The sequence below is a fragment of the Hypomesus nipponensis genome, chromosome 15 (assembly GCF_054491055.1).
Source record: "Hypomesus nipponensis isolate SF chromosome 15, ASM5449105v1, whole genome shotgun sequence".
In the NCBI taxonomy this organism is placed as follows: Eukaryota; Metazoa; Chordata; class Actinopteri; order Osmeriformes; family Osmeridae; genus Hypomesus; species Hypomesus nipponensis.
Window position 1 is genome coordinate 15,514,595 of NC_140375.1, and position 23,743 is coordinate 15,538,337.

Here is a 23,743-nt window from a genome sequence, read left to right on the forward strand (position 1 = left end):
CCCAAATTCTGACAGAAAAGTACAATCAATCTTTTCAAAGTGATCACGTGAGCAGTAACTCAACTCTGGGGGAGAGTTCGGAGCAGAGGTCATAGTTGTGTTCTCAACTCCAACACTAAACCGAACACAAAAAAAAATTATATGTTATAATCTCTGGTATGTGGTGGCTGTCCCTCTCTGCTCCCTGAGAACATGCACTTCATCCAACTGTAGAAAACTGTGGAAACTGAGACTAAACAGACGCCCACATCAAATGCATAGTGCTAAGGGAAAACCTACTATACAATGGAACACCTACTTTTACTATTCTGCACAAACACAATCAATGCTAAGGATAAGACGTAGTTCATGAAGCTACAAAAATCGGATCGGAGCAATGCGTTTGTCGGCTAAGGGGTAGAAGGCTGCTGTGAGGTGTGTGAAAGACTGACAGAGAACTTACAGTAGGCAGGTGTGTGTGTGTGTGCCTATGTGTGAGAGAGAGAGACGGATAAAGAGAGGGCTGGACAAAAGTTGTCACACACTGAGGAAAGAATGAGGCTCCAGAGTAAAGGGCAGGGGTGCAAACCCAGGGGTGCAGACCAGGGGTGCGGACCAGGGGTGCGGACCAGGGGTGTGGACCAGGGGTGCAGACCAGGGGTGCGGACCAGGGGTGCGGACCAGGGGTGCAGACCAGGGGTGCGGACCAGGGGTGCGGACCAGGGGTGCAGACCAGGGGTGCGGACCAGGGGTGTGGACCAGGGGTGCAGACCAGGGGTGCGGACCAGGGGTGCGGACCAGGGGTGCGGACCAGGGGTGTAGACCAGGGGTGCGGACCAGGGGTGCAGACCAGGGGTGTGGACCAGGGGTGCAGACCAGGGGTGCGGACCAGGGGTGCGGACCAGGGGTGCGGACCAGGGGTGTAGACTAGGGGTGCAGACCAGGGGTGCGGACCAGGGGTGTGGACCAGGGGTGCGGACCAGGGGTGCGGACCAGGGGTGTAGACCAGGGGTGCGGACCAGGGGTGCGGACCAGGGGTGTGGACCAGGGGTGCAGACCAGGGGTGCGGACCAGGGGTGCGGACCAGGGGTGCGGACCAGGGGTGTGGACCAGGGGTGTAGACCAGGGGTGTGGACTAGGGGTACAGACCAGGGGTGCAGACCAGGGGTGCGGACCAGGGGTGTGGACCAGGGGTGTAGACTAGGGGTGCGGACCAGGGGTGTGGACCAGGGGTGCGGACCAGGGGTGTGGACCAGGGGTGTAGACTAGGGGTGTGGACCAGGGGTGTGGACTAGGGGTGTAGACTAGGGGTGTAGACTAGGGGTGCAGACCAGGGGTGCGGACTAGGGGTGTAGACTAGGGGTGCAGACCAGGGGTGTGGACTAGGGGTGTAGACTAGGGGTGTAGACCAGGGGTGTGGACTAGGGGTGTAGACTAGGGGTGCAGACCAGGGGTGTAGACTAGGGGTGTAGACTAGGGGTTCAGACCAGGGGTGTGGACTAGGGGTGTAGACTAGGGGTGCGGACCAGGGGTGTGGACTAGGGGTGTAGACCAGGGGTGTGGACTAGGGGTGTGGACCAGGGGTGCAGACCAGGGGTGTGGACTAGGGGTGTAGACTAGGGGTGCAGACCAGGGGTGTGGACTAGGGGTGTAGACTAGGGGTGTAGACCAGGGGTGTGGACTAGGGGTGTAGACTAGGGGTGCAGACCAGGGGTGTAGACTAGGGGTGTAGACTAGGGGTGCAGACCAGGGGTGTGGACTAGGGGTGTAGACTAGGGGTGCAGACCAGGGGTGTGGACTAGGGGTGTAGACCAGGGGTGTGGACTAGGGGTGTGGACCAGGGGTGTGGACCAGGGGTGCAGACCAGGGGTGTGGACCAGGGGTGCAGACCAGGGGTGTGGACCAGGGGTACAGACGAAGGCTCAGTTACTGGGCCCCTGAGGAGGAGCCCTGGTTTCCCTGTCCAGAGTAGTTCCCATATTGGCCATAATACTGGTTCCACTGGCTCTGGTTCTGATAGTACTGCTGCCACTGTTGGGCATACTGGAGAGAGGGAGCGCCGGGAGAGAAAAGAAAATGTAGTTATTGGACAGATACGGTACAGTGAAAAACGTGTTAAATTAATGTTTGCAGTGGCTGGGATAAAAACGTAGTTCGACTAAGGAGTTAAGACCCTGGTTCATTACCTGCTGGTACTGCTGGTCGTAACTCTGTTGTTGGTTGTACGTCTGTCCAGTGGCAGGTGTCTCGCTGTAGCTCTGGCCGTATCCTGGATACTGGCTGTAGTTGCCGTAGTTGTAACCTTGGTTATAGTTCCCCTGGTTGTACCCTTGGTTATAGCCCGGGTTGTAGCTCTAGAGATTGAGAGAGACAGACAGCCCACAGGGTTACTTACAATCCATAAACAGCTGTTGGTCTGCATTTGTGTCAGCTCCTCTCAGGTAGATGAAGGGGTGTGTGTACCTGACTGTAGCCTTTGTTGTAGGGAGCCTGCCGGCTGTAGCTTCCTCCTGACTGTTGGTTACGGTTGTAGCCTCCTCGGCCGTTGGAGTTTCCGTCGCGGTAGTTGCCTTCCCAGCGGCTCTGGTTGTAGTTCCCGCGGTTGTAGCCTGGAGTGAAGAATATACACCGCGTTAGCAGTCTACAACGGCACCTCAACTGAACTCCTACAGGAAGGCTTAACTACAGGAGCCGAAGGAGAACGGTCTCCTTACCTCCTCTGTACCCACCCCCACCTCCTCCATTTCCACCCCGGCTCTGGTAGCCCCCCCCACGGGGTCCGTCACGGTTGTCATAGCGCTGGAAGCTTCCGCCACGCCCGTGGAAGCCCCCCTGGCGGTTGTCATAGCGCTTGTCCGGGGGCGGGCCGGCTTTCTGTCCCGCTTCGTTGTACTCCTTCACGAGCTTGCTGGCATCCTCGCGCTGCAGCTCCACAAAGGTCACCTCATCCAGGAAGTCACTGGTCTCAGGAAGCACAAAGTTGGCTTGAAGTGGTGACAGCGGGGGGGGGGGGGGGGGGACAGAGAGAGAGACAGCGGGGGGGGGGGGGGGACAGAGAGAGAGACAGCGGGGGGGGGGGGGGGTTGTAGTGAAGAACAGAACAGCCACACCACCAGGAGACAAAATGAAACATAATTAATACCATACACAAGAATGGTAAACACTAGAGAATCTACACTGAGAGGGGCTCTTGGATGACAGCAGATGACAGTGTGCGTGTGTGGCTGTGTGTCTGACGAGGTCTGGGAACAAACAAAAACATGACCTCCAAAAGAACCAGGAGGAAACATTTGTTCAAGCAAACACAACGGGGGAAAGAGGGGGAACTTGAAACAAGGACAGATGACAAAAGGAGAGACGGCATTAAGGGTCTGAGGACTGCAAACCAGGGGAGTCTGAAGTCTACAACTGGACTCATCAGCCAGTTTAGACAACATGCGTCAGTTTAGACAACATGGAAACCCTTGCAATATGGGTCATTTGGATCTATCGTAAAACAGGCCAAAACCTCAGTTTGCAGTGCATTTGGAGGGAGTCTTATGTCAAGTGGCAAAGACAGGGCAAAACAAAGAAGGATCAAATTCTGGAGGGCCATTAATCATGTGGAGTTTATAAATCTGGCCTAGTTAATGGGGAGAGGGTGAAGGGGGGGGCACCTTCCAAGTTTGATTTAGACACAAAAACATAGAAAAAAAAGTAAAGTAGATCTGGTGGATTTTTTTTTTTTTCACAGATTCCTACCTTTCATTTCTAAAACAGCATGATCGGGAACATCCTTCCCCTGCTCATCAGTTTGCTTTAACGTTCGCTCTTTTAAATCCTCGTCCGGGGGACACACTACAATAGCCTTGCGTTGAAAACCTTCAAAAGGTCGCATTTTTCGTCTCTGGGCTGATCCATATACATTTGTCTAGCAATGGTGACAAGAAAGTAGAACAAGCTGTTTGTTATTGTTTACTTGTTATGGCTTTGCTTTCCACTGAGGGGGGAGGGGGGGATCTGGAACCCTGTAATAGTCAAGTGAGAGAGGTTGGGCTTGGTCGTCAAGCTACGTTACTACCCTCCTGTGAATTACTGACAGCCTCTCGCACTCTCACAGACTCACCTGCAGACAGCAGCATCGAGACTCTGTCAACCGTCGCTTAGAGAGACAAAAGGGGACCCCTTAATCCACACACTATCAAATGGCTGTTATATTTGTTTGGCACTGAAGTGTATCGAGAGATTGCAAAGTGAAATTACTATGAGGGGGAAAAAAGCTATGTAGACTTAACAATAAATGAAAAATAATGATCTTGAGTGTTGACAGGCAGTTATGATGATTATGATGACGACAATGTCAAGATTCTAAAGGACTCTTTCCTGAATCATACCAATCATAGCATGAAAAGTTAAATCAGTATGAACCTGAGAAAGAAAGAAATAGCTCATAAAAATAAAGGTTTTCCTACCCTGACAGGGTCCCCTTACCTACCTACACTTACCTGCTCCTAATGCAGTATGTGCCGCTGCGCCTCAGGTCAGAACACACAGACATCTTACCTGGAGGTACTCACAGTTTCCAAGCTTGGATCCAACATCCATTAGACTTACTTACCCAACCAGAAGTTACAAAAACATTACAATAAACGCCCTGAAAAGCTGAAAACGGTTAGTCTTCTCACTTACCTTCAGGTTCAATTCATAAAATAAAACACCCTGGACAGTTCCGACATCTAACTGTTAAACATACCTTTAAATATGCTATCAATAGTCTCGTCATGGTTACCATAGCAACGGAAGGTGTTATTTTTGTTGTCTCTTTTCTTACTCACCAGTCAGAGTTTACTCGTTTCTCAACATAGTACTGGACTACTTGTACAATACTGGGAGTTCCCAACACACACAGCATGGATGTAATAATGACAGTGATAAAAAGGCATAGAATACGCTGAGAGACGATGACATTAAAGATCCTGTCACTGTCACAGGAGAGTGTTAACATTACAGTAAACGGCAAGCAACAAGAGGCTGATCAATGCTTCCTCTACTCTATCCTACATTGGTCCCCTGAAAGATAAATAAATAATCCATTAGATAGGTTGTGAGCATACCGGGGCACACAGAGCAGAGGGTGGTGTATCAGAGCAGAGGTGGAGGAGAGGAGGGGCGCTACCTGGTCCAGGATGTAGTTGCGTCTCTTGCGGGCGGCGATCTGGATGAGCCGGTTCAGACACTGAGTGGCCTGCTGAATCAGAAGGTCCCAGCGGCCCGTGTAGTTCCTCTGGCGACGCAGACCCATCACCTAGACAACAGAGAACCTCGTTGGTGACGCTGCTCCCGGAACACAGCTGCGAATTCGTCGACCTCTCCCTTCCCACGTTCGCAGAGCTTTCACCTTCATCTTGTCCATGATGGCGTTGGTTCCCAGGATGTTGTACTTCTTCTCCGGATGCTTCTCAGTGTGCTTCGTGGCCCAGGTGGTTTTTCCACAGGCAGGCAGACCGACCATCATCAGGATCTGGTGTCGACACACAAGCACAGATAGAGACGGCTCACTATCCACTCTAAATCTCAATCCACCGGCTGTCAGGATCTTGATGTCACGAATATACAGACGTACCTCACAATCCGATTTCCTAGCGGGACCCAGGGTTCCTCGGGTTCTGTTCTCCAGGCCGACGTTCTGGATGAAGGCGTAGCCCTCCGGAGTGGGGTAGTAGGGCTCCTCCTTCTGGCCGAAGTTGAACTCCACGGCGCAGTTCTTCACCAGGACGTGCGGGAAGAGGGCGCGGCCGGCCAGGGCGTCCCGCGGGACACGGAAGGCCACGCCCAGCCACAATCCGTTCTTCGAGAACGCCATCTCCACCTCCTCACCGCTGTCAAAGTCCTGAGAGGACAGATTGCGTGCAACAGTGAAACATTTGAGGCTGTCTTCAAACGTTTTTAAAGTTCAAACGCAGGGCTCAAAGCTACCGGATAATCCCCGTACTCACGATGTGGCAGCCGATGACATCGTTTTCACCGAACTTCTCACCGTAATCTTCAAATTTGCAGTCGGAAGATTTCTTGCCGGTTCCTCCGCATCCAAAGGAAAAAGCCTCCTCACCTGAAAATGCCACAGCAGTCACGTCAGGGCTGCAGGTGGAGCAGTGATCTTTGGGGCCGAGTCGTCCACTGACGCGCACCTGCGCTGTAACTAGGCCTGTCGCGATAGTCAATATATTGACTTATCGCACGGTATATGGAAATGAGTGCAATCATTTTTGGTGCCGCGATATATTGCACCTGATCATTTTTATAATAAAAAACAGTTATTATTGTGATTTTTTTAACATAAGAACAAATGTCACCAAAATGTTACTCGATCCCGCTGCCTCAGTCATCTTGTTCTGCTTTCTGTGTCGAGGCGTAGGCGGAACTAGCGTCTCCATACACACTGAGCGGACACCGACAGGTGAAGGCGTGAACTCACTATGTTATAAAGTGTGCTGTTTCGTGACATCTACAGCTAGTTAGGAAGAACAAGTAAAAATTTACTTGGTTTCAAAGCCACAATCTTCAGCTCCGGTGTGGGAACATTTTGTCTTTAAGCCGAATGAGATGAGAAACAATTAACGTGAACCAGCCAGTATGTCGACTTTGTTTAAAAACAGTGGAAAAGTAAAGAGGCAACTAACCTAACATCTCACCTAGCAATATATAACTATCCCAGCCAGCTTTTCAACCTGCGAACAACAACTGCAGCTGGAGCTGGAGCTGGAAAGGGGTCTTCCATACAATTCTGTTACAGATGCCTTTTCCCGATACTAGTGCAAATGTAAACGTGACAGCGCGAAATGGCGCACACTCACGGAAAGCGTACTCGCTATATAACCAACGAGATGCAGCCATTAAACATGGTGCAAAAACCAACATTTACAAATATGCTGCAAACTTTTGCCAAACACAGGGCTTCCAAATCTCAAGCATTGGCTGTGAGACACACGCATTTCAACCATTTCACACGCCACACCTTGTATATCTCAAGCTGAAAAGGCAACGCCAACCAAGTAGCCCTGTCATAAAATGGACTGAAAATTAAAATTGACGTGTGTGCAATAATATCATTTATCGCAATTAATTTTGGTGCAATATATCGCACATGAAAGAGTAGTTATCGTGACAGCCCTAGCTGTAACTGCTCTGACCGCGTGTCTTCCTTACCAAGCTGCGTACTGCAGGAATCCAGAGACCAGCCGATCCTGACCACATGGGGATCTGGCTCACTGCTGGGCAGGTGCTTCACCGGGATGTCCTCGATCACCTGGGACAGGTACAGCATACCATATATACAGGGTCAGCGATGATGGCTGAATGGTTAGGGAATTGGGATATTAATCAGAAGGTTGCTAGTTCGATTCCTGGCCGTGTAAAATGACGTTGTGTCCTTGGGCAAGGCACTTCACCCTACTTGCCTCGGGGGAATGTCCCTGTACTTACTGGATAAGAGCGTCTGCTAAATGTAAACGTAATATACATACAGAACCCACCGTAAGCATGCATGTGAAGCTGCGTAGAGCCACCTTGGAGAGGAATGCTCGAGGTGACGTGGGAAACTGATGGATACGGTATTGTCTGCATTCTAGTACCTTCATCTCGTAGCACACACGACCCTTGGCGACGCCGTACGAGGCCCGCGCTCCCGCCCAGAGGTAGGCGAAGCCCTCGATGGTCAGAGGATAGCCACTGTAGCGATCGCGGGACACTTTGAAGTGCAAGTCGCAGTTGTCTGGGGGGGGGAATGAGATGAGAATGTGGACAGTGATTACACATAGCTGTGACCATGGTCGCTTCAAAGCTCCTCCCCTTCACACAGGTCATCTTCACTGAAGGCATAATTAAAGTGGCTGTAAAAACCTTTACGTACATGTGTCCAGGGCAACAAGGGCATCGTCAAAGTCCTCTTCCTCTTCTTCAGCAGGTGGTTGTGGTGAGCGGGACCTTGAAAAGACCATTAGATCATCAACATGGCTTCCTTAGTCAGTGACTTTCGACCACACGACCTAACCAGCACAAAGCAGCAAGCGGAGCAGAACTGACCTCTTGTCCTCGCGGTGTTCATAGTAGCCGTAGCCCCGGCCCTCATCATACGACCTCTTGCGTCCATACTGGCCGGAGCGCTCTGCCTCCATCTTGGCATGCTCCACCTGCTGGCCCTCAAGCTCCTCCCACTCATTGGCGGGCTGCGGCTGGCGAGGAATCTGCTCCGGCTTCGGAACTTCCTGTTGGCACTCCGTGATCTCCTCTTCCTCCTTTTTCACCTCGGATTTCATCTCCATTTCTAAGACACGGTATAGGGGGCTTGTTTTGTTGTTTGTTTTTTAAGGAGAACGTCTTTTGGAAACTACGAGGTGTAGGCTAGGCACAACGGTTAACTCAGGGGCGCCATATGTTGGGGGGGGGGGGGGGTATGACAATTCAAAAAAATTGAAAAACTAATAGCAATGATAAACTTGTATTTTTATTTTTTCATGGGGCCCAAAATTGCTGGCTGCTTCCCTGGCTGACTCACCTGGTTTGATATCAGAGTGCTCCTCCAGTTCAGGCTCACTCTTGGGCTCGTGAGGAGTGATTTCGGTCTGGCTCACATCAACATCTGATGAGAAGTCCGACATCCCGCAGGTCATGGCAGGAGCCAGCTGTCTCTCTGAAGCTGTACTTACGGTTTCTCTACATAAATCTCCACCTGGTGTCACCTCTGCCCTATCAAAGCCTTCCCCATCTTCACTGCTTTCCTCTTCAGATATTGTTTCGTCTGTTCAATACAACAACAACAAAAATATATATATATATATTAATAGGCTACCACTTTTGGTGATGATCCTTTTAATTTGTAAAATGCTTGTGCACATATCACTCTGAAATATAGGCTAATATTGAGGGCGTATTAACTACCTTGGTTAGGAATGGGATCATCGCTCAGTAACCTAGCGGAGCCCGTTCCCAGGTCGCCCGCTGATCCGTTGCCCTCCTCAAGAGCCGCTGCACCAGTGTCCAGAGCGGCCCTGAGCCTCTCCACAAGATCAGCTTTCAGCCCTTTGGTGTCCAGGCCGCGGCGCTGCAGCTCCTCTTTCAACTCATTGACTTTTAGTTTCTTCACGTCAACACTATTCATTGTGTTAATAAACGTGTGCAACTATTTCCTTATCTGCAGACAAATAAATACAAGGAAATTAATGTCATAGGATTACATGGCATGCACTGCACTGGACACAAGGTGACTCATCATGTCAGCAGCACAACCCCTGACCCTGTTGTGACAGTCTAGTAGAGGCTAGCTTAACTACTTCACTTAGTTAACTTTGTTAAAGCAATGCTTGCTTGTTAGCTAGCCTAACTACGCCTGCAAATCTATCCGGCTGATGTAATCGCGCATGCCGACATCTGTGGTTGAAATAAGGAAGAGCTAAGTGTTTATTTTACGATACCCGCAGTGTGATAGCAATGTATTGCTGCCGACACTGACAGCTAACCATAGACACCAGCAGGCCGATGCCTGAATCCTGCTGCACCAAACACTGTTAAGAGCTGCAAATAGGTTACACGAACAAGTATTCACAAAAATGCAACAACGTCATTGCTTTAAAAACAATTACTTGCTAAGAACGTACTGCAGTAGATTCAATTTTACCGTTGGTGGCTTCTCCCAATAAAGTAGCCTAGCTGTCTTAATACATAGCATAAAACCCATGTCAACAGATGCTTACCGCCATCTACTGGAGAGTCACCGTTATAGACTTGAGTTTGGAGAAGGAACACAAACACACTTCACATACACTTAAACAGTAAGATTTATTTTACATCATTATTTTACAATTGTATGCCCACGCCACAGGCACCGTTAATACACACTCTTCAACTAGTGCATGGATCCAGTGTGTAGACAATACACATCTTTAGGAGAGGAAAAGAATTGTGAATGAAATTAAATATGTGGGGGGAAAAACACCTCTTAATTGTTCTACCATTCTGTAATGCCACAGCCTACTAAAATAAAACAGTTAAAGGAATTATGTTTATAATCATAAGTGCTTAATTCACCAACTTACAAAGGGAACGATATGTTGAAATAATTCCTGTATGGTGCCTTTTTCAATCATGCTTAGAGAATTGTATATAAACTATGAATATCATAGCAGATCGTTTTTCACAATTGGTTGTTCAAACAGGTGCAGATGATGGTACATAATGCACTAGTATGCTTATCGATCTGTACCCATCGCTTTCGGAAGGGCAGATCCATATAGGTAGCAGAGATAGGCTGTGTAACTAACATGGAAGTGCTGTACTGTTGTACACCCTTCACCACGCACAGAACAACAAACAGTCCTTGTCACTCAGCCAAGAACCCTTTATATCATTTTGAAACGGTAGCAGGTGCAGCAGGGATTGGGAAGGATAACATTAGCCTCTTCATCTCTCTGAGCTGGGCATCTAGTGTCTCTGTGGTTAGGGCAAGCTCTCCCAGCTGTGTCTGTAGGCTAGTGATGGTCTCGTTTAGCTCGTCTTCCTTGCGTCGCGAGTTCATGGCTTGCCGGCTGTATTCCAACACCATACAGCCGCCGCCGATTATAAAGATAATCGCCTCTCCCACCAGCTCTGCCCCCAGTTCGGCTGCTGCCTCCTCATTCAGGGGCTTGATGGTGGAGGCTCGGAAACCCATGATCCTCATCTTGGTCCTCATCTCAATCCAGTGGTATACTGAATAGGGAATACATACAATATATAATTTGTCAGTGCTTCTACGATAGGTTGTGGTACTTCATGTTAAGTGGATTTGATAACAGCGCTAACACTAATATTCATGTGGAGACTTATTGAGAGTTGGGCAGTTGAGTTGGTGTTATCAAATAATCTGTGAACCATCTATGTTGAATTCATACAACATTCGCTTGTCTCAACAGCTAGTCGCTTTGGATAAAAGCGTCTGCTAAATGCATAAATGTAAATGTTTCAAACGAACGTTTTTCAGCAAAGACCTGGTCATTCCTATTTGTATCGTCCTAACCTTACTAGCGTTAGTTGAAATACTGTCAAAGCGAAATAGCTAGTCACCGCTGGTCAAAAGGCACTTTCAAAGGATTCATTCCACCTCAATGACAAACGCGTTCCCACAGCGAGAACAGCCCCATTGGGTAACATCTCTTTCAATCACAAAAATACACCCATTTAAGACTACACCCATGTAAACGATTCGCTCAAAAGCAGTGACAGGTAAATCTCATTGGTTATCGTCACAGGGCAGTCATCCCGTGTTGCGTGCAGTCTCTGCTGGATGTGAGACATAGGCGGTACAAACATGGCATATAGACTACAATTACTCACACTGTGCCGGTGGAAGGCACACGTAATTCTTGAAGAACTCGCTTCTTCTAGCCCCTGCCTTAATCCTGTTCGCCACAGGTTTGCTCATTTGCCGTACACCAAGGTAGAGCAGCTTGGCGATAGGGAAGGCACCAACCACCATCTTGACGGAAACACTTCACTGAGGGGCGGGACTAAGAGGTGACAGTGCTACGTTATTTTAATATTCATGACGTTCGGTTGAAACACACCCACTTCAGTATTCTTGATCACGTCGTCAGTATTAAATTCATAATTTAGTTAATTGGTTGAAGTTAAAAAGCCGGTACGATTAAACTTTGTTTCCCCTCCCAGAATCTGTGAGGGAGATTCTCCAGTAGCCCGTATTGTTTCAGTACATGTTTCATGTTTGCATAGAAAAACACATGATCTAAAATGCGTTTGCAAGAAGGGACCACTGGAGGGTAGGCTTACCTGCGCCAGCTGTGGACGAAGAACAGCTGGCTCGGGTTACAGCAACGCAGCAGACAATGTGGGTTGGACTATGAACGTACCAAAATAACTTGCTTTACTCAAAACGCATTGACTGAATGCCTCAACTTAATACCTCCATAAACAGTTTCTAAAGACAAAGAGGGATTGTTCCTAGTTCAGAAAACTGACGTATTTCGGGTGAAGATCGGCTGTTGTTTGTACGAAGACGGCAGGTTTTTGGGGGTAAGGAAGGCTTTAATTAGAAGTATGTTTCAGTTGGATATAGAAAGAGTCGCAGCATGACAAGTATACAGCCCACTTAAGGATCGTTTATTAGTTCAATAGGCCAATAGACTATTGTTTCTGTGTTGTTTATCCGTATGTTTTAATAAGAGATAGCCTACTGTGAGAATTGCGGCGCGAGAGGTGAATATGATGAGGACCGCATAGCTTTCTCGAACTAATGAAAGTCAGATGTTCTCATTGCACAAAACATGGATAAAGCCATAGAGTGGCCTGCAGGCTAGACACTTAAAGTCTGCAAGTTTACGATGGATAAAGCCGTGCAATCATCTCAACTAGAATATCTCTTCATTTTTTAAAGACATGGTAAAAAGAATGACATTTGATCAAACCATTTGATAAAATTGTTAAAACCATTTCAACCAACTTGAAAAAAAAATCTGTGAAGTTAATAGTTTTACCTCGTTGGATCACTTAAATTGTCATGGCGTGTCTCCAAGCTAAACCAGCTGGACAGCATTGCCGTTAATGCCGGTTATTTTCTCTAACCTGCGCTAGGAATTTCCATCAAACATAAATCTCTTGTCACACACATGACCCACTAACCAGATCTGAATAGGTTCTATACGCACTTTTCAAACTTTCTAACACTTGTTCATGATGGTTCTGTGTGTGTGTCCGCCAATCCTGGTAGGCTACTATCAATATTTAGTCTTCATATGTGCTACTTTTAATGATAATATAAAAATAGTTTCCCTCAATGCTACTCTGTAGAGCTTGTGTAAACAATCTTTGGTGTGGATGTTAGATATGCCATTTAATTTCCCTGGAATGCCAAGCGTGGGGCATGGTGTGAAATTGAGAGATTCCTTAGTCACATGCTGGCATAAAGGATATGTGTTGTTTTGGGACCTGATCAGTATAGTTGGGGTGTGAGCAGAAATCAAGAAATGTCCAATAAGTCACTCATCCTAACTTTGACTGCAGTTATGTGTGTGTGTGTGTGCGTGTGTGCGTGTGTGCGTGTGTGGGAGAGTGAATGTGGTCGAGAAATATTTACAGTCACTATAATTTCCGATGGGTTTCTACAATAAGAACAGTGACTGTATACGTTTTGTCTTATGCCCACATGTGTAAGACATTGCTTCCTTTCAATGAATTGGGTGGAGTGTCGTCGGTTAGAGTGAGGTTACTTTTTTCAATGACCCATTGTGGTAGGATGATTCAAAAGCAAGGGTGTGGGATCTGAATCCATAGTCATGTGTATCTTTAGCAATTACTTCAGTCTATATATAACATCCTGCATAGACACTCTACATTGACATACACACACTTTGAAATTTGGGTCATGGCTCAATTTTTTTTTTTTTTTTACCTGTGGAACCCTTAAGATACTAGGTTTCTGTCAAGTCATGTTGTGGATCATAGTCTAACCTTGTCAGATTATCTTGGACGAATTCAGACCCTCAATCCCCGACAGACTAACTGTCAGACACACCTGATTAATAACTGGTCTCTTTTTCCCAGTGCGGAGAGACATACATTCCTGATACGTTACGCAATGTCGGAGCACAGCACCACTTACCTGTGTTACTGCTTGATAGTATATGTTAGACGGTTCCATAGACTCAAATGTTTGTTTAGTTTTGCACTGACCTGTGACAGAGATCTAATGACATGATTTAAAAGGTGCTATAGAGTAACAAATCATTTCAACCCATCCAAGATAAACAAGGTGGCCTTTGATGAATTGCTGCAACATGGCAGGCTGACTGCTTAGTGACCTGAAAGAGCGTCAACCAGAATGTCAAGCTTGCCTGTCAAGCTTGCCTGTCAGAAGCTGCAGGAGTTTTGAAACATCAGGCGTGTTCAAGCTCGGGTTAACTGTCAGGTGGAAATTATACAGAGGAATGTCAATGTATCAGTTAAGAGGCGGGAGGGTCGCTGGATGGGATCCCATAGGAACAGTCCTGTGGGGTGTTGTGTCTGCCAGCTAGCCTGCACTGCCTGGTCCAGGGTCTCCAGAGAGAGGGAGAGTCTGGCGAGGGAAGGTGCTGGCGTGGGCAGACGAAACTGAAATGGGACACGTAGGAAATTAATGAATGAGCAACTGAAGAGAAACCGGAGGATCTGCCAGACATTTGTAATCACGAGCCCTGGAGAAAAAAAAATGAAGAAAGACAGAGAGAGACAGAGAGACAGAGAGAAAGAGAAAAAGGAATGGAGGGTGTGTTTGTAGTCATTATGGACACGCCCTGGGATTCTGCTAAGGGTAGCCTATTGTTGTCTCTAATCCTTTAATATCTCCTCACTTCCCACAGTCAACCTCCAGCTTCTCCCCCCTCATACTTTAACACGGCAAGAGACATTTTTGAAGAGCACTGAAGGACGGAGAAGGGTAGCAAAAACAGAGGGAGTGTGGAAGGGAGAAAGAGAGAGATAACAGGGTTAAATTAGTTTTCTGAGTAGAGTGAGAGCTGGTATGTTTGAATGACTCATATGAGTCATGGAGAGGGGGAGAGGGAGAGAGATTGACAGAGAGACAGAACGAGTATGGGAGGGAGAGACATAGAGCGGGAGAGAAAGTGAGAGACAGAAAGGGAGTCTTCTGTGTGCACTGCTCTCGGAAAACACAGATAAGCTGAACAGCAGCGGTCCCAGGCTGTGCTGTGACCCTCATTGGACGGAGGGGTGTGGAATGTGAACGCGAGGCCGGTCTGAGAGTCCACTGGCTCGTCTGTAGACACACTCTACTCTGTTTAAGGAGAGCAGAGCAGAGCAGACCAGACAGAACAGTGTTGGATGTTCAGTACATCTGTCTGACCTCCTCCTCTTGATCTGGTATCCTGATCCACGTAGCACCGTCGACAACTAATCCTCGCAAGTTTGAGTATTTGTGTGTGTGTGTTGTGCAGAGATGGGAAGTAACAAAGTTCACCTCCTCTCTCCTTTCCTCTCCTCTCCTTTCACCTCGCGTGTGGGGGGGAAAAAAGTTGAAAGGTTGAAAAAATAATTTCTAAAATAAATAAAAACAATAAAAAAAGTTGGAATCATTGATGAGTACTTGGATTCCAAGACTCTACTATACTCTGTACTCTATTATACTCTGCTTTAATCTACTATGTTTTAGGCTCTCCTTTCCTATCTCTCGTGGTGTGTGGGTGGATCGATGTCCGTACAATGACATGAGCAGTTGCAGCATGTGTTCATCCGGGGCAGTAACCTTCCTGTTATTAGAGTGGAGCCTGTTTTATACACGATGATTCTCGCCTTTAGAACCATGTTGTTGCAACATTCAGGTTTCGTCCCTGAGGGATTCAGACAACAAGCGCCAACATCCGAGACAGCCAGCATGTCGTTAACGGATGGGGTGTTCTTTTTTTTTATTGTTCCTTATTGTGGAGCATTTATTAGTCTGGACTGAGTCACCTGTGACAGCACATCTGTGTCTGCTTTGACCACCTCGCTACCTGATGCTGACAGAGGCAAACAGGCTTGGCCTGGCTTACTCACCTGCTAAAAGACAGACACACACACACACACGCACACACAGCTGTCTGTCTGAGGCTTGGTGTACTCCTGCTTTGTTCTGTCCTCTACGAGACTAGCAGTTAGTATGCAACACCTGTCTGTGGATGAGCACTGAGGGTCTAGTCGTCTGAGATTTCTACAGGGAACAGATGGTTATATCCAATGACTGGAGATGATTCAGAGTGGGGACTGAATCTCTGTTTTTTTATGATGTGTTCAGGGGGTTGGACAATGTTCATATGACCACATTGCTTGCAAAATACCGTATGTGTGACATTTGAATATTATTAACACTAGGGGAAAATATTGTCTGTCATGGTATTGTGTCTTGTTTGATAAGGTAAAAGGTGTGCCTCGAAAGGGAGTCAGAGGGTAGGGGAGGGCAGCGGTGTAGGAGCTAGATGATAAGGGAGGAACTCAACACTTCTGAGGAAAGAGTCAGCTCTTTGATTAGATTAGATTCAACTTTGTCATTGCACAGGTACTGAGAAAAAGAAATGCCTTTAGCATCTAACCAGAAATGCAAACCCCCCCCCCCCCCAAAAAAAGTGCAGAGTATGTGCAAGGGGGAATATATAGATAAATAAGACATATACGATGAATATGGACAAGATATGTATATAAATATGAATACACTATAAATAAGAACTGTACAGTGGTTATAAGGTGTGTGGTGCTCCAGCCACTGGAGGAAGGTGTGTGTGTGGGGGGGGGGGACAGAGGGCCCTGTAGCGCCCCCCAGAGAGGAGGAGGGCTAACAGGCTGCGGCTGGGATGGGAGCCGTTCCTGACAATGCTGCCCACCCTCCACAGACAGTGTTTGATCAGGTCATTGGAGCGTTCTAGAGCGCTCTTAGAGCGCTCCTAAGAAGCTCTTAGCGTTATGAGCTTCTTAGCGAATCTGGGAAACGCGGCCATTGTCTAGCTCAACATTACCCCCAAAACTGTCCAGACCAGGTGAAAACATGGACAGTTTTGATGGAAATTGAGTTCAGTAGCGTGTAATACTGTACATGGAGTAGCAACTTGTTGAATCTTGTATCGGCGGAGCCAAACACAAATATTAGTTGCATAGATTCAATGCCTGAATGTTAAACAGCTACTGGATTTTAATAATCCCAATGCCCTTTGTTTGACTACTGAACTCTTGTCCTCTTTGTTTTCTCATATTTGTTTAGCAGGAGCCGGACACCACCACTTAGCCATGAGCTCACACAGTAGCTTCGGAAGCAACATGCTGTGTGAGTACCAAGTCTCATATCTTCATATCTATGCATGTCCACAAACATTCTTTTCCTGCTCTCATGTTTTTGTGTTGGTGTTTGTTCAATATGTTCAGTCCAGAGCATGAATGAAGACCTGAATGCATCCCTGGCCACAGCAGATGAGTTGTCCAGAGAATTTAACTCTCTCCTGCAGGACGTCGCTCCCAGTGACCCATCGGTGTATAAGGTACAAACAGAAATCCTGAGTGTAATACGTTCCAGCTGTGTTTGTGTCTGTGTTGTGTAAAAGTGTGTTGTGTCTGTGTAATGTTCTTGACACACGCTCACGCTCTCCCTCCCTGCAGTCTGCCAGTCAGTCCAGTTCCTCCAGTACCACTCCTGTCATCTCCAGCCCCACCCATTCCATTTCCAGCCCCACCCCTTCCATCTACAGCCCCACTCCTTCCATCTCCAGCCCCACCCCTTCCATCTATAGCCCCACCCCTTCCATCTCCAGCCCCACCCCTTCCATCTCTAGCTCCACCTTCAGAGAGACGAGTGTTGGCGGTGGCACCAATAGCACCTTGATGCCCTACTCTACCAACTCTGGCTCCCGGGACTCGCTCACCTCCAACACCAGGAACCGGCCTTCGTCCCCCATGTTCCCCTCCCACCAGCTCACTCCCCCTCAGGTCCGTAGAGACATCTACTCCACCTCCCCTCGCCTCGGCTCTGACTCTGCCTACTCCTATGGTCAGATGACCCCTCCCAACCAATCCCCTCACACCCAGAGACGCACGCACCCTCACAGCAGGAGCCCCTCCAGCTCTCTCAGTTACATAGAAACAGGCTCCTCCTCCTCCATCGCCAAAATTCCCTCCTATGACCAATCATATCGGACCACGGCACACCCCTCCCCCACTCTGTTGGCCCCGTATGACCCTGCCCAAATGGGACGCAGGACGTCGCAGCCAGACAGAAGCCCTTCCCCTAGTCGCTTCAGCCAATCAGCATCCAGCACTCTGCCCCGGAATTTTGTCCCATTCAAATCATCCGGTGAGTATTGGCTGTGGTATGGCATGTTTACTGCTGTCCAAACTATGTCATAACCCTGACCATACTGCACAAGTGAGAAGATAAGTGTGCCAGTGTGTCAGAATTTACATTCTGTCTATGTCTCTCTCTCTCTCTCTCTCTCTCTCTCTCTCTCTCTCTCTCTCTCTCTCTGTGTCTCTCTCTCTCTCTCTCTCTCTCTCTCTCTCTCTCTCTCTCTCTCTCTCTCTCTCTCTCTCTGTGTCTCTCTCTCTGTCTGTCTCTCTCTCTCTCTCTTTCTCTGTGTCTCTCTCTCTCTCTCTGTGTGTGTGTCTCTCTCTCCCTCTCTCTCTGTGTCTCTCTCTCTCTCTCTCTGTGTGTGTGTCTCTCTCTCTCAGAAGATAGTTTGCAGAGGCCAAAGAACCCTGCCAAGTGGAATGAGACAGATCTGGACATGTCATATGAGAAGAAAACACACAACACCTATGATAGTGAGTTTTACACACACACACACGGAAGCAAAAATGTACTGACATGTGTGTGCATGGTGCAAAACTCCCACCGCTTAAGGCTGCAGATACGAGAGAGTTGTGTCATCTTTGCACGTTGCATTGCATGTTGATCCGCTGTCTGGCAAGGGACTCAATGTTGCACTTACAATTGTGTTGCACAATGGACACTTGAATTGAATTGTAAAGTTTAATTGTAGTAAAGTAATTGAGATATTGTCTTTGCACTGGACTGGGTTATTTTTGCTCCCCATGCCTGGTAGCGGAGATGTGGCTGTTTTGCAATGTGGCAAAGTAAATACAGAGCCTTCCTTGACTCTGACCACCAAATACTGTAGAACTATGCAGTTCTGATCCATCTTCTGCTGTACTTTCTAGATGATACGCACTATTTATATGTCACTTTGTCTGAAATGGAAACGTAGAAGAGTACTGCAACAGAGGGCAGCAATGTTCCTCAGAAAGAAACACGCTCACTGTCTCGCCTATAAATAAACATGTTTACGGTTACAACATATTCATTTAACAGGAACTTTTATCCTACAGACAAATAGTGCATATAGAAAAGTCATCTGACCTGATTGATTCATTTTCACTGTGGCAATTTCCATGACACACACTCATTAATAGGGAGCAATTAATACAACTCTCAGAGTGAGCAGTAGTTAGCATTAACTCTCTTACAGTGAGCAGTAGTTAGCATTAACGGTCTCACAGTAAGCAGTAGTGAGCATTAACTCTCTTACAGTGAGCAGTAGTTAGCATTAACGGTCTCACAGTGAGCAGTAGTTAGCATTAACGGTCTCACAGTGAGCAGTAGTTAGCATTAACGGTCTCACAGTGAGCAGTAGTTAGCATTAACGGTCTCACAGTGAGCAGTAGTTAGCATTAACGGTCTCACAGTGAGCAGTAGTTAGCATTAACGGTCTCACAGTGAGCAGTAGTTAGCATTAACGGTCTCACAGTGAGCAGTAGTTAGCATTAACTCTCTTACAGTGAGCAGTAGTTAGCATTAACGGTCTCACAGTGAGCAGTAGTTAGCATTAACGGTCTCACAGTGAGCAGTAGTTAGCATTAGTTGTAGGTGTGAGCACTGTGAACAACATGGGTGTTTAAAACTCAACACACTGAGAGAGCAGCGCTGTAGATGCCATGCGAGGTGTTGCTAGGAGCCTGTGTGAGGTGTTGCTAGGAGCCTGTGTGAGGTGTTGCCAGGACACAGTGTGAACTTTGTGCTGTTAACATGGCACCTTCCTGTTACAGAGACTGAGTGGATGAGGCCGTTGGTGCCAAACAGTAACTGGAGAGAGTCCAACCTCGATGGCCCTCCCCTTTCCTCGAAAAAGGTGCGTGCTTGAGCCTGTGTGTGTAGAAAAAAAACTGTTGTCAAATTAAACGCTCATTTCGACTTGTACATTAACCCCTTGCTTCCTCCTCTCAGGAAGCCCTTCCTTTCTCCCCCCACGACCCCTACGCCTCTCTCCCACGCAACACCCGTATCTCGGTGCCCCCAGACCACAACTCCCCCACCCAGTCCCCCTACCACCCCCCGCCCATCATCTCCCGCATCTCCATCCCCCCCATGGCCCCCCAGTCCCGGCCACGCCGGCCCATCCCCCTGTCTGTCATCATGAGGCTGCAGAACCCCCACTGGGCCTCAGCCTCCACACGCCACCCCCGAGCCATGGAGGGCGTGGCTGACACAGGCCTCTACCGGCAGCTCCAGTTTGCGCTCAAGTCTCAGTTCCATGCCCAGGCCCAGGCCCAGCCCCTACCTCTGCCACGAGAGTACCTCCAGCAGCTCCAGCCTCGGCCCCAGCATCCAGAGCAGAGGCAGCCAGCGTACCACGGAGAAGGTAAAGGGCTACATGATTGTACCTGTTATATAACCTGCACCACATTTTACTCTTCAGTGTTTACAATGTTCATCAATCTTGCCATAATGGCACCAAATTGAATAATAATGGCGTCCCTAGTGCTGAACCCTGGGGATGTAGACGCTGAGTTGGACAGGCTGGATCCTCAGCAGCGGCCCCCAGTTTCAGCCCCTCCCGTCTCTGAGGGTGGGGTCAAGGCGCCCGCCCCCCGGCCTCTCAGCCCCACGCGGCTGCAGCCGGTGGTGGACCATCAGGCCCAGGCCCAGGACCAGGTGATCCCTGACCTGGAGGAGCTGCTCCGCATCCGGGCCGAGATCCCCCGCGCCCTGAAGAGACGGGGCTCCATGGAACAGTCCCAGCCCCTAAAGAAACCCAGCGTCCAGCCCCCCACCCAGTACAAGCAGATCATGAACAAGCTGTTCCACAGGAAGCACCTCCAACTCAAGGGGGAGGCGGGGAGTGAGACGGGCAGCTCGTCCGAGGGAGAGGAGAGCTCCAGCCCCACGTCCCCATATCGAGCCCCCATCACCAGCACCCCCATCCCTGAAGAATACAGGGTAGGACAGGAGCCTCTCCCGGTTCATGGGGGTTTATTCTTCTTCTCCGTCCAACCTGATGTGTTTGTACCTTAAAATGGATGTGGTTGCTGTTGCCAGGGTTACCATTCGATTCTGCGACGCTCCAGTCGTGAGCGTAAGAGCTCCGGTCGCAGAGCCCGGCTGAGCCCCCTGGTCCTCCTGCTGGACGGGTCCCTGGTGGGAGAACTGGAGACAGTGCAGCGGGCTGTGCAGGAGGTGTGTGTTTGTGTGTGTGTGTGTGTCATCCTGGTCCCTGTCTATGTGTAGTTTGTGACAAGCCCTCTGTGACATGCTTGCGTGTAAAAAGGGCTATACAAATAAAATGTGATGTTGATGAGTTTCATCACATGCCTAGAGTTCCTCTGCTGTCCTCTTCCCCACAGATGAGTGATCCCAGCCAGCCTAACGACGAGGGCATCACCGCCCTCCACAACGCCATCTGTGGAGGCCACTACAGCGTGGTGGACTTCTTGGTCCGCATCGGCGCCAACGCCAGCGCTCCCGACAGCCACGGATGGTAACGCGCGCACACAGACACACACACACGCGTCGTCGTCAATCCAGGGGATTGTGTGGGGCGACTTGAGTAGAGGTGTGTGCTGAGTCTCTGAGCAGCGGTCCTCCCCCACTGCAGGACCCCCCTGCACTGCGCCGCCTCCTGTAACGACCGTCCGCTGTGCGAGTTTCTGGTGAGGAACGGTGCGGCCGTCATGGCCGTGACGGAGAGCGACGGAGCGTCCTCCTCTCAGAAGTGTGACCCCTACGCTGTGGGCTTCGAGGAGTGTGAGAGCTTCCTGAGGGGTGAGGAGGGCACGCACACACACACACACCCACACAAACACACATGTGGGCTTCAAGGAGTGTGAGAGCTTCCTGAGGGGTGAGGAGGGCACACACACACAAACACACATGTGGGCTTCGAGGAGTGTGAGAGCTTCCTGAGGGGTGAAGAGGGCACGCACACACACACACACGTACTTGGAACTCAGGTCACACCTCATAACATAATGATTCACTTTTTCCTGTGCGCGTATGTGTGTGTGTGGTCAGGTGTGGAGGAGGCCATGGGCGTGGAGAACAGTGGGGTGGTGTACGCCCTGTGGAGCTACTCCTCCCAGTCTCCAGACGAGCTGAGCTTCAAGGAGGGAGACATGGTGACCATCCTGCAGAAGCCCGAGGGGGTGGACTGGTGGTGGGCCTCACTCTGTGGCCGAGAGGGCTTCATCCCAAACAACTACTTTGGGGTGAGATACAGACCACACACATTCTCACACACACACAGATCACGTTGCCTGGTTCAGAATCCTCTAGGAGGAATTTGTTAGAGGAATAGTGTCAGCAAAAACGATGAAAAGTGTCCTGTTTTTCTTCTTCCTGCAGCTCTTCCCCAAAGTCCGTCCTAAATCGCTCTGCTAGCTCAGCGAGAGGATGTCGCTGAAGAAAAGCTCTACCTGTCGCCAAAGATAACCTTATCAACAGCATATACACCCAATCAGAGAGAAATATTCTGGTTATCTTTTTGTTCTGCTTGGCCATGGTACAAGCATGTCTTTATCAAGGTGTAACTGATGAGCCAGTGGGGACTATTTGTTTTGAGGGCCAGGGCCTCCCAGCTGCTGAAGTGAAACACAACTGAATTGACTCTCTGGAGAGCTCTCTGTGTGTTTGGATGCCCCAGGGAGCAGCAGTATTCCTTTCTGTCTGGTCTACAGTGCTGGGTTTGTATCTGCTCTTTTGATTGGTCCTCAGCAACCGTTCGTGGCAGTATCTCCTTTTTTGATTGGTCCTCAGTAACCGTTTATGACATAGGGGGTGTTGAAGTAATCTACTCTTGGGGTCACACGTTTTATAATGTGCCTTATTTCTTTCGAACGTTTCAGAATGATTACCCTTCATTGCTTATTGGTAGTGACTGACGTTGCTTGACTTCATGCAAGAGTATTATACTTCAGTTAACTTGGAATAATTTCTTAGGTTTCAAGAATAACTATATTTCATATTATCAAATAACTAGGACAATTATAATGTCAATCATAATTTTCTATCTGCTTTTGTGTCATAGACTTCATCAGAGGGAGGTGAGGTACCTCCTTATAGTGAAAATCATATGTTGGTGGATTAATGTTTTGGTGTGTGTGTGTGTGTGTGGGTAGGTGTGTGTCTGTGTGTGTTTCTAAGAGTTTAGTTGAACAGAACTTTGCTTGACAAAAATGTTACACAATGAATACAACATTTGGTGAAATGTAAAACAGTATATGGTACATCTGAAATAAATCCAGGTTGTGGACCTTTGCGCTTCTCCGTCTCTCTTCTTCTGGGGTTTTGACAGCTTGCCGAGCAGCTGGAGGATTAGACACTCAGTCAGTCACTGCAGGGATCCTTCTTCGCCAGTAGGTGGCAGTACTCTGTCACGTAGGGCATCACCAGCCACACAAAACCACAGTCAGACAACAAACAGTATTTTTTGGGGTGTTTTTTAGTTTTATGCTTCGCAGTTAGGTCAAGGATACATTTAAATAGACGCATCCTAAAGCCATCCCAAGATCTCTCTGCCTTGGTTACAAATGTTGTCAGTTTTCTCTTTTAAAATCTCTCAATTCCCACTGTATCTAGAGAAGAGCAACCATACAAGTGAATCCATTGTAATTACTTAACCCTTGTGCTGCCTTCGGGTCACATGACCAAAAGGTTCATAACGAACCATCGTTGTGTTTACCCAATTTTACCCAATACAAAGGCAAATAAAAAAATATATATTTTAACCTTCGCAATGTGGGGGGTCTGAGACAGCCCAACAGTTAAAAGAAAATGCTTCACTTTGTTTTTGTATGTTGTAAAATTGTCGCAAACGAAGGTGGGTCCCAATGACTGATGGGTCAGAATGACCCGAGGAGAACACAAGGGTTAACACCACTACCAGCGCTTCTATGTTGACACAGACAGAAAGCCACAGTTGTGACCACACATGCACACACATCACACATCACACAA

The 23,743-nt window shown here is 48.4% G+C and overlaps 3 protein-coding genes across 10 annotated transcripts; 1 reads left to right on the forward strand and 2 right to left on the reverse strand.

Annotated features, from left to right (window-relative positions):
• Positions 1-1,818: 1,818 nt before the first annotated feature.
• Positions 1,819-9,706, reverse strand: hnrnpul1 (heterogeneous nuclear ribonucleoprotein U-like 1). 6 transcript variants are annotated; one of them, XM_084674970.1, is made up of 16 exons: positions 9,612-9,706; positions 8,896-9,148; positions 8,513-8,755; positions 8,041-8,281; positions 7,868-7,941; positions 7,590-7,729; positions 7,165-7,264; positions 5,955-6,067; positions 5,582-5,848; positions 5,357-5,479; positions 5,135-5,263; positions 3,721-3,889; positions 2,715-2,963; positions 2,443-2,588; positions 2,166-2,333; positions 1,819-2,022 (listed from the first exon to the last, which is right to left on the reverse strand). In XM_084674970.1, exons 2-16 carry the CDS (start codon positions 9,113-9,115, stop codon positions 1,906-1,908), a joined length of 2,499 nt encoding a protein of 832 aa, XP_084531096.1. In that variant the 5' UTR covers positions 9,116-9,148; positions 9,612-9,706; the 3' UTR covers positions 1,819-1,905. The 6 variants fall into 6 exon arrangements, with proteins under 6 accessions (XP_084531096.1, XP_084531095.1, XP_084531091.1 ...); XM_084674969.1 differs by having other exon boundaries at positions 2,709-2,963; XM_084674965.1 differs by having other exon boundaries at positions 2,694-2,963.
• A 67-nt stretch (positions 9,707-9,773) lies between these two features.
• Positions 9,774-11,485, reverse strand: opa3 (outer mitochondrial membrane lipid metabolism regulator OPA3). The gene is made up of 2 exons (XM_084674757.1): positions 11,326-11,485; positions 9,774-10,701 (listed from the first exon to the last, which is right to left on the reverse strand). The coding sequence occupies exons 1-2, from the start codon at positions 11,465-11,467 to the stop codon at positions 10,358-10,360; spliced, it is 486 nt and encodes a 161-aa protein (XP_084530883.1). The 5' UTR covers positions 11,468-11,485; the 3' UTR covers positions 9,774-10,357.
• Positions 11,486-11,699: 214 nt separating this feature from the next.
• On the forward strand, positions 11,700-23,044 carry ppp1r13l (protein phosphatase 1, regulatory subunit 13 like). Of its 3 annotated transcripts, none has more exons than XM_084675228.1 (13): positions 11,700-12,021; positions 16,730-16,792; positions 16,891-17,003; positions 17,122-17,812; positions 18,190-18,279; positions 19,561-19,643; positions 19,739-20,153; positions 20,274-20,731; positions 20,831-20,968; positions 21,136-21,269; positions 21,387-21,553; positions 21,803-21,996; positions 22,133-23,044. In XM_084675228.1, the coding sequence occupies exons 2-13, from the start codon at positions 16,756-16,758 to the stop codon at positions 22,166-22,168; spliced, it is 2,556 nt and encodes an 851-aa protein (XP_084531354.1). In that variant the 5' UTR covers positions 11,700-12,021; positions 16,730-16,755; the 3' UTR covers positions 22,169-23,044. The 3 variants fall into 3 exon arrangements, with proteins under 3 accessions (XP_084531354.1, XP_084531353.1, XP_084531352.1); XM_084675227.1 differs by having other exon boundaries at positions 16,733-16,792; positions 18,187-18,279; XM_084675226.1 differs by having other exon boundaries at positions 11,701-12,021; positions 18,187-18,279.
• The last annotated feature ends 699 nt before the right edge of the window (positions 23,045-23,743 follow it).

Bases quoted from the DNA above. Each gene is read 5' to 3' on its own strand.
- hnrnpul1 (XM_084674965.1), bottom strand. From the start codon at position 9,115: ATGAATAGTGTTGACGTGAAGAAACTAAAAGTCAATGAGTTGAAAGAG. The intron at 3,890-5,134 runs GTAGCGCCCCTC...CACCATTGCTAG, and splicing joins GCAACTACATCCTGGACCAG to ACAAATGTATATGGATCAGC. The intron at 2,964-3,720 runs GTAGGAATCTGT...CACCACTTCAAG, and splicing joins TGCTGTTTTAGAAATGAAAG to CCAACTTTGTGCTTCCTGAG.
- opa3 (XM_084674757.1), bottom strand. From the start codon at position 11,467: ATGGTGGTTGGTGCCTTCCCTATCGCCAAGCTGCTCTACCTTGGTGTA. The intron at 10,702-11,325 runs GTGAGTAATTGT...TTCCCTATTCAG, and splicing joins GTGCCTTCCACCGGCACAGT to TATACCACTGGATTGAGATG.
- ppp1r13l (XM_084675227.1), top strand. From the start codon at position 16,756: ATGAGCTCACACAGTAGCTTCGGAAGCAACATGCTGT. The intron at 17,813-18,186 runs GTGAGTATTGGC...TCTCTCTCTCAG, and splicing joins TGTCCCATTCAAATCATCCG to AAGATAGTTTGCAGAGGCCA. The intron at 20,732-20,830 runs GTAGGACAGGAG...TGCTGTTGCCAG, and splicing joins CCATCCCTGAAGAATACAGG to GGTTACCATTCGATTCTGCG.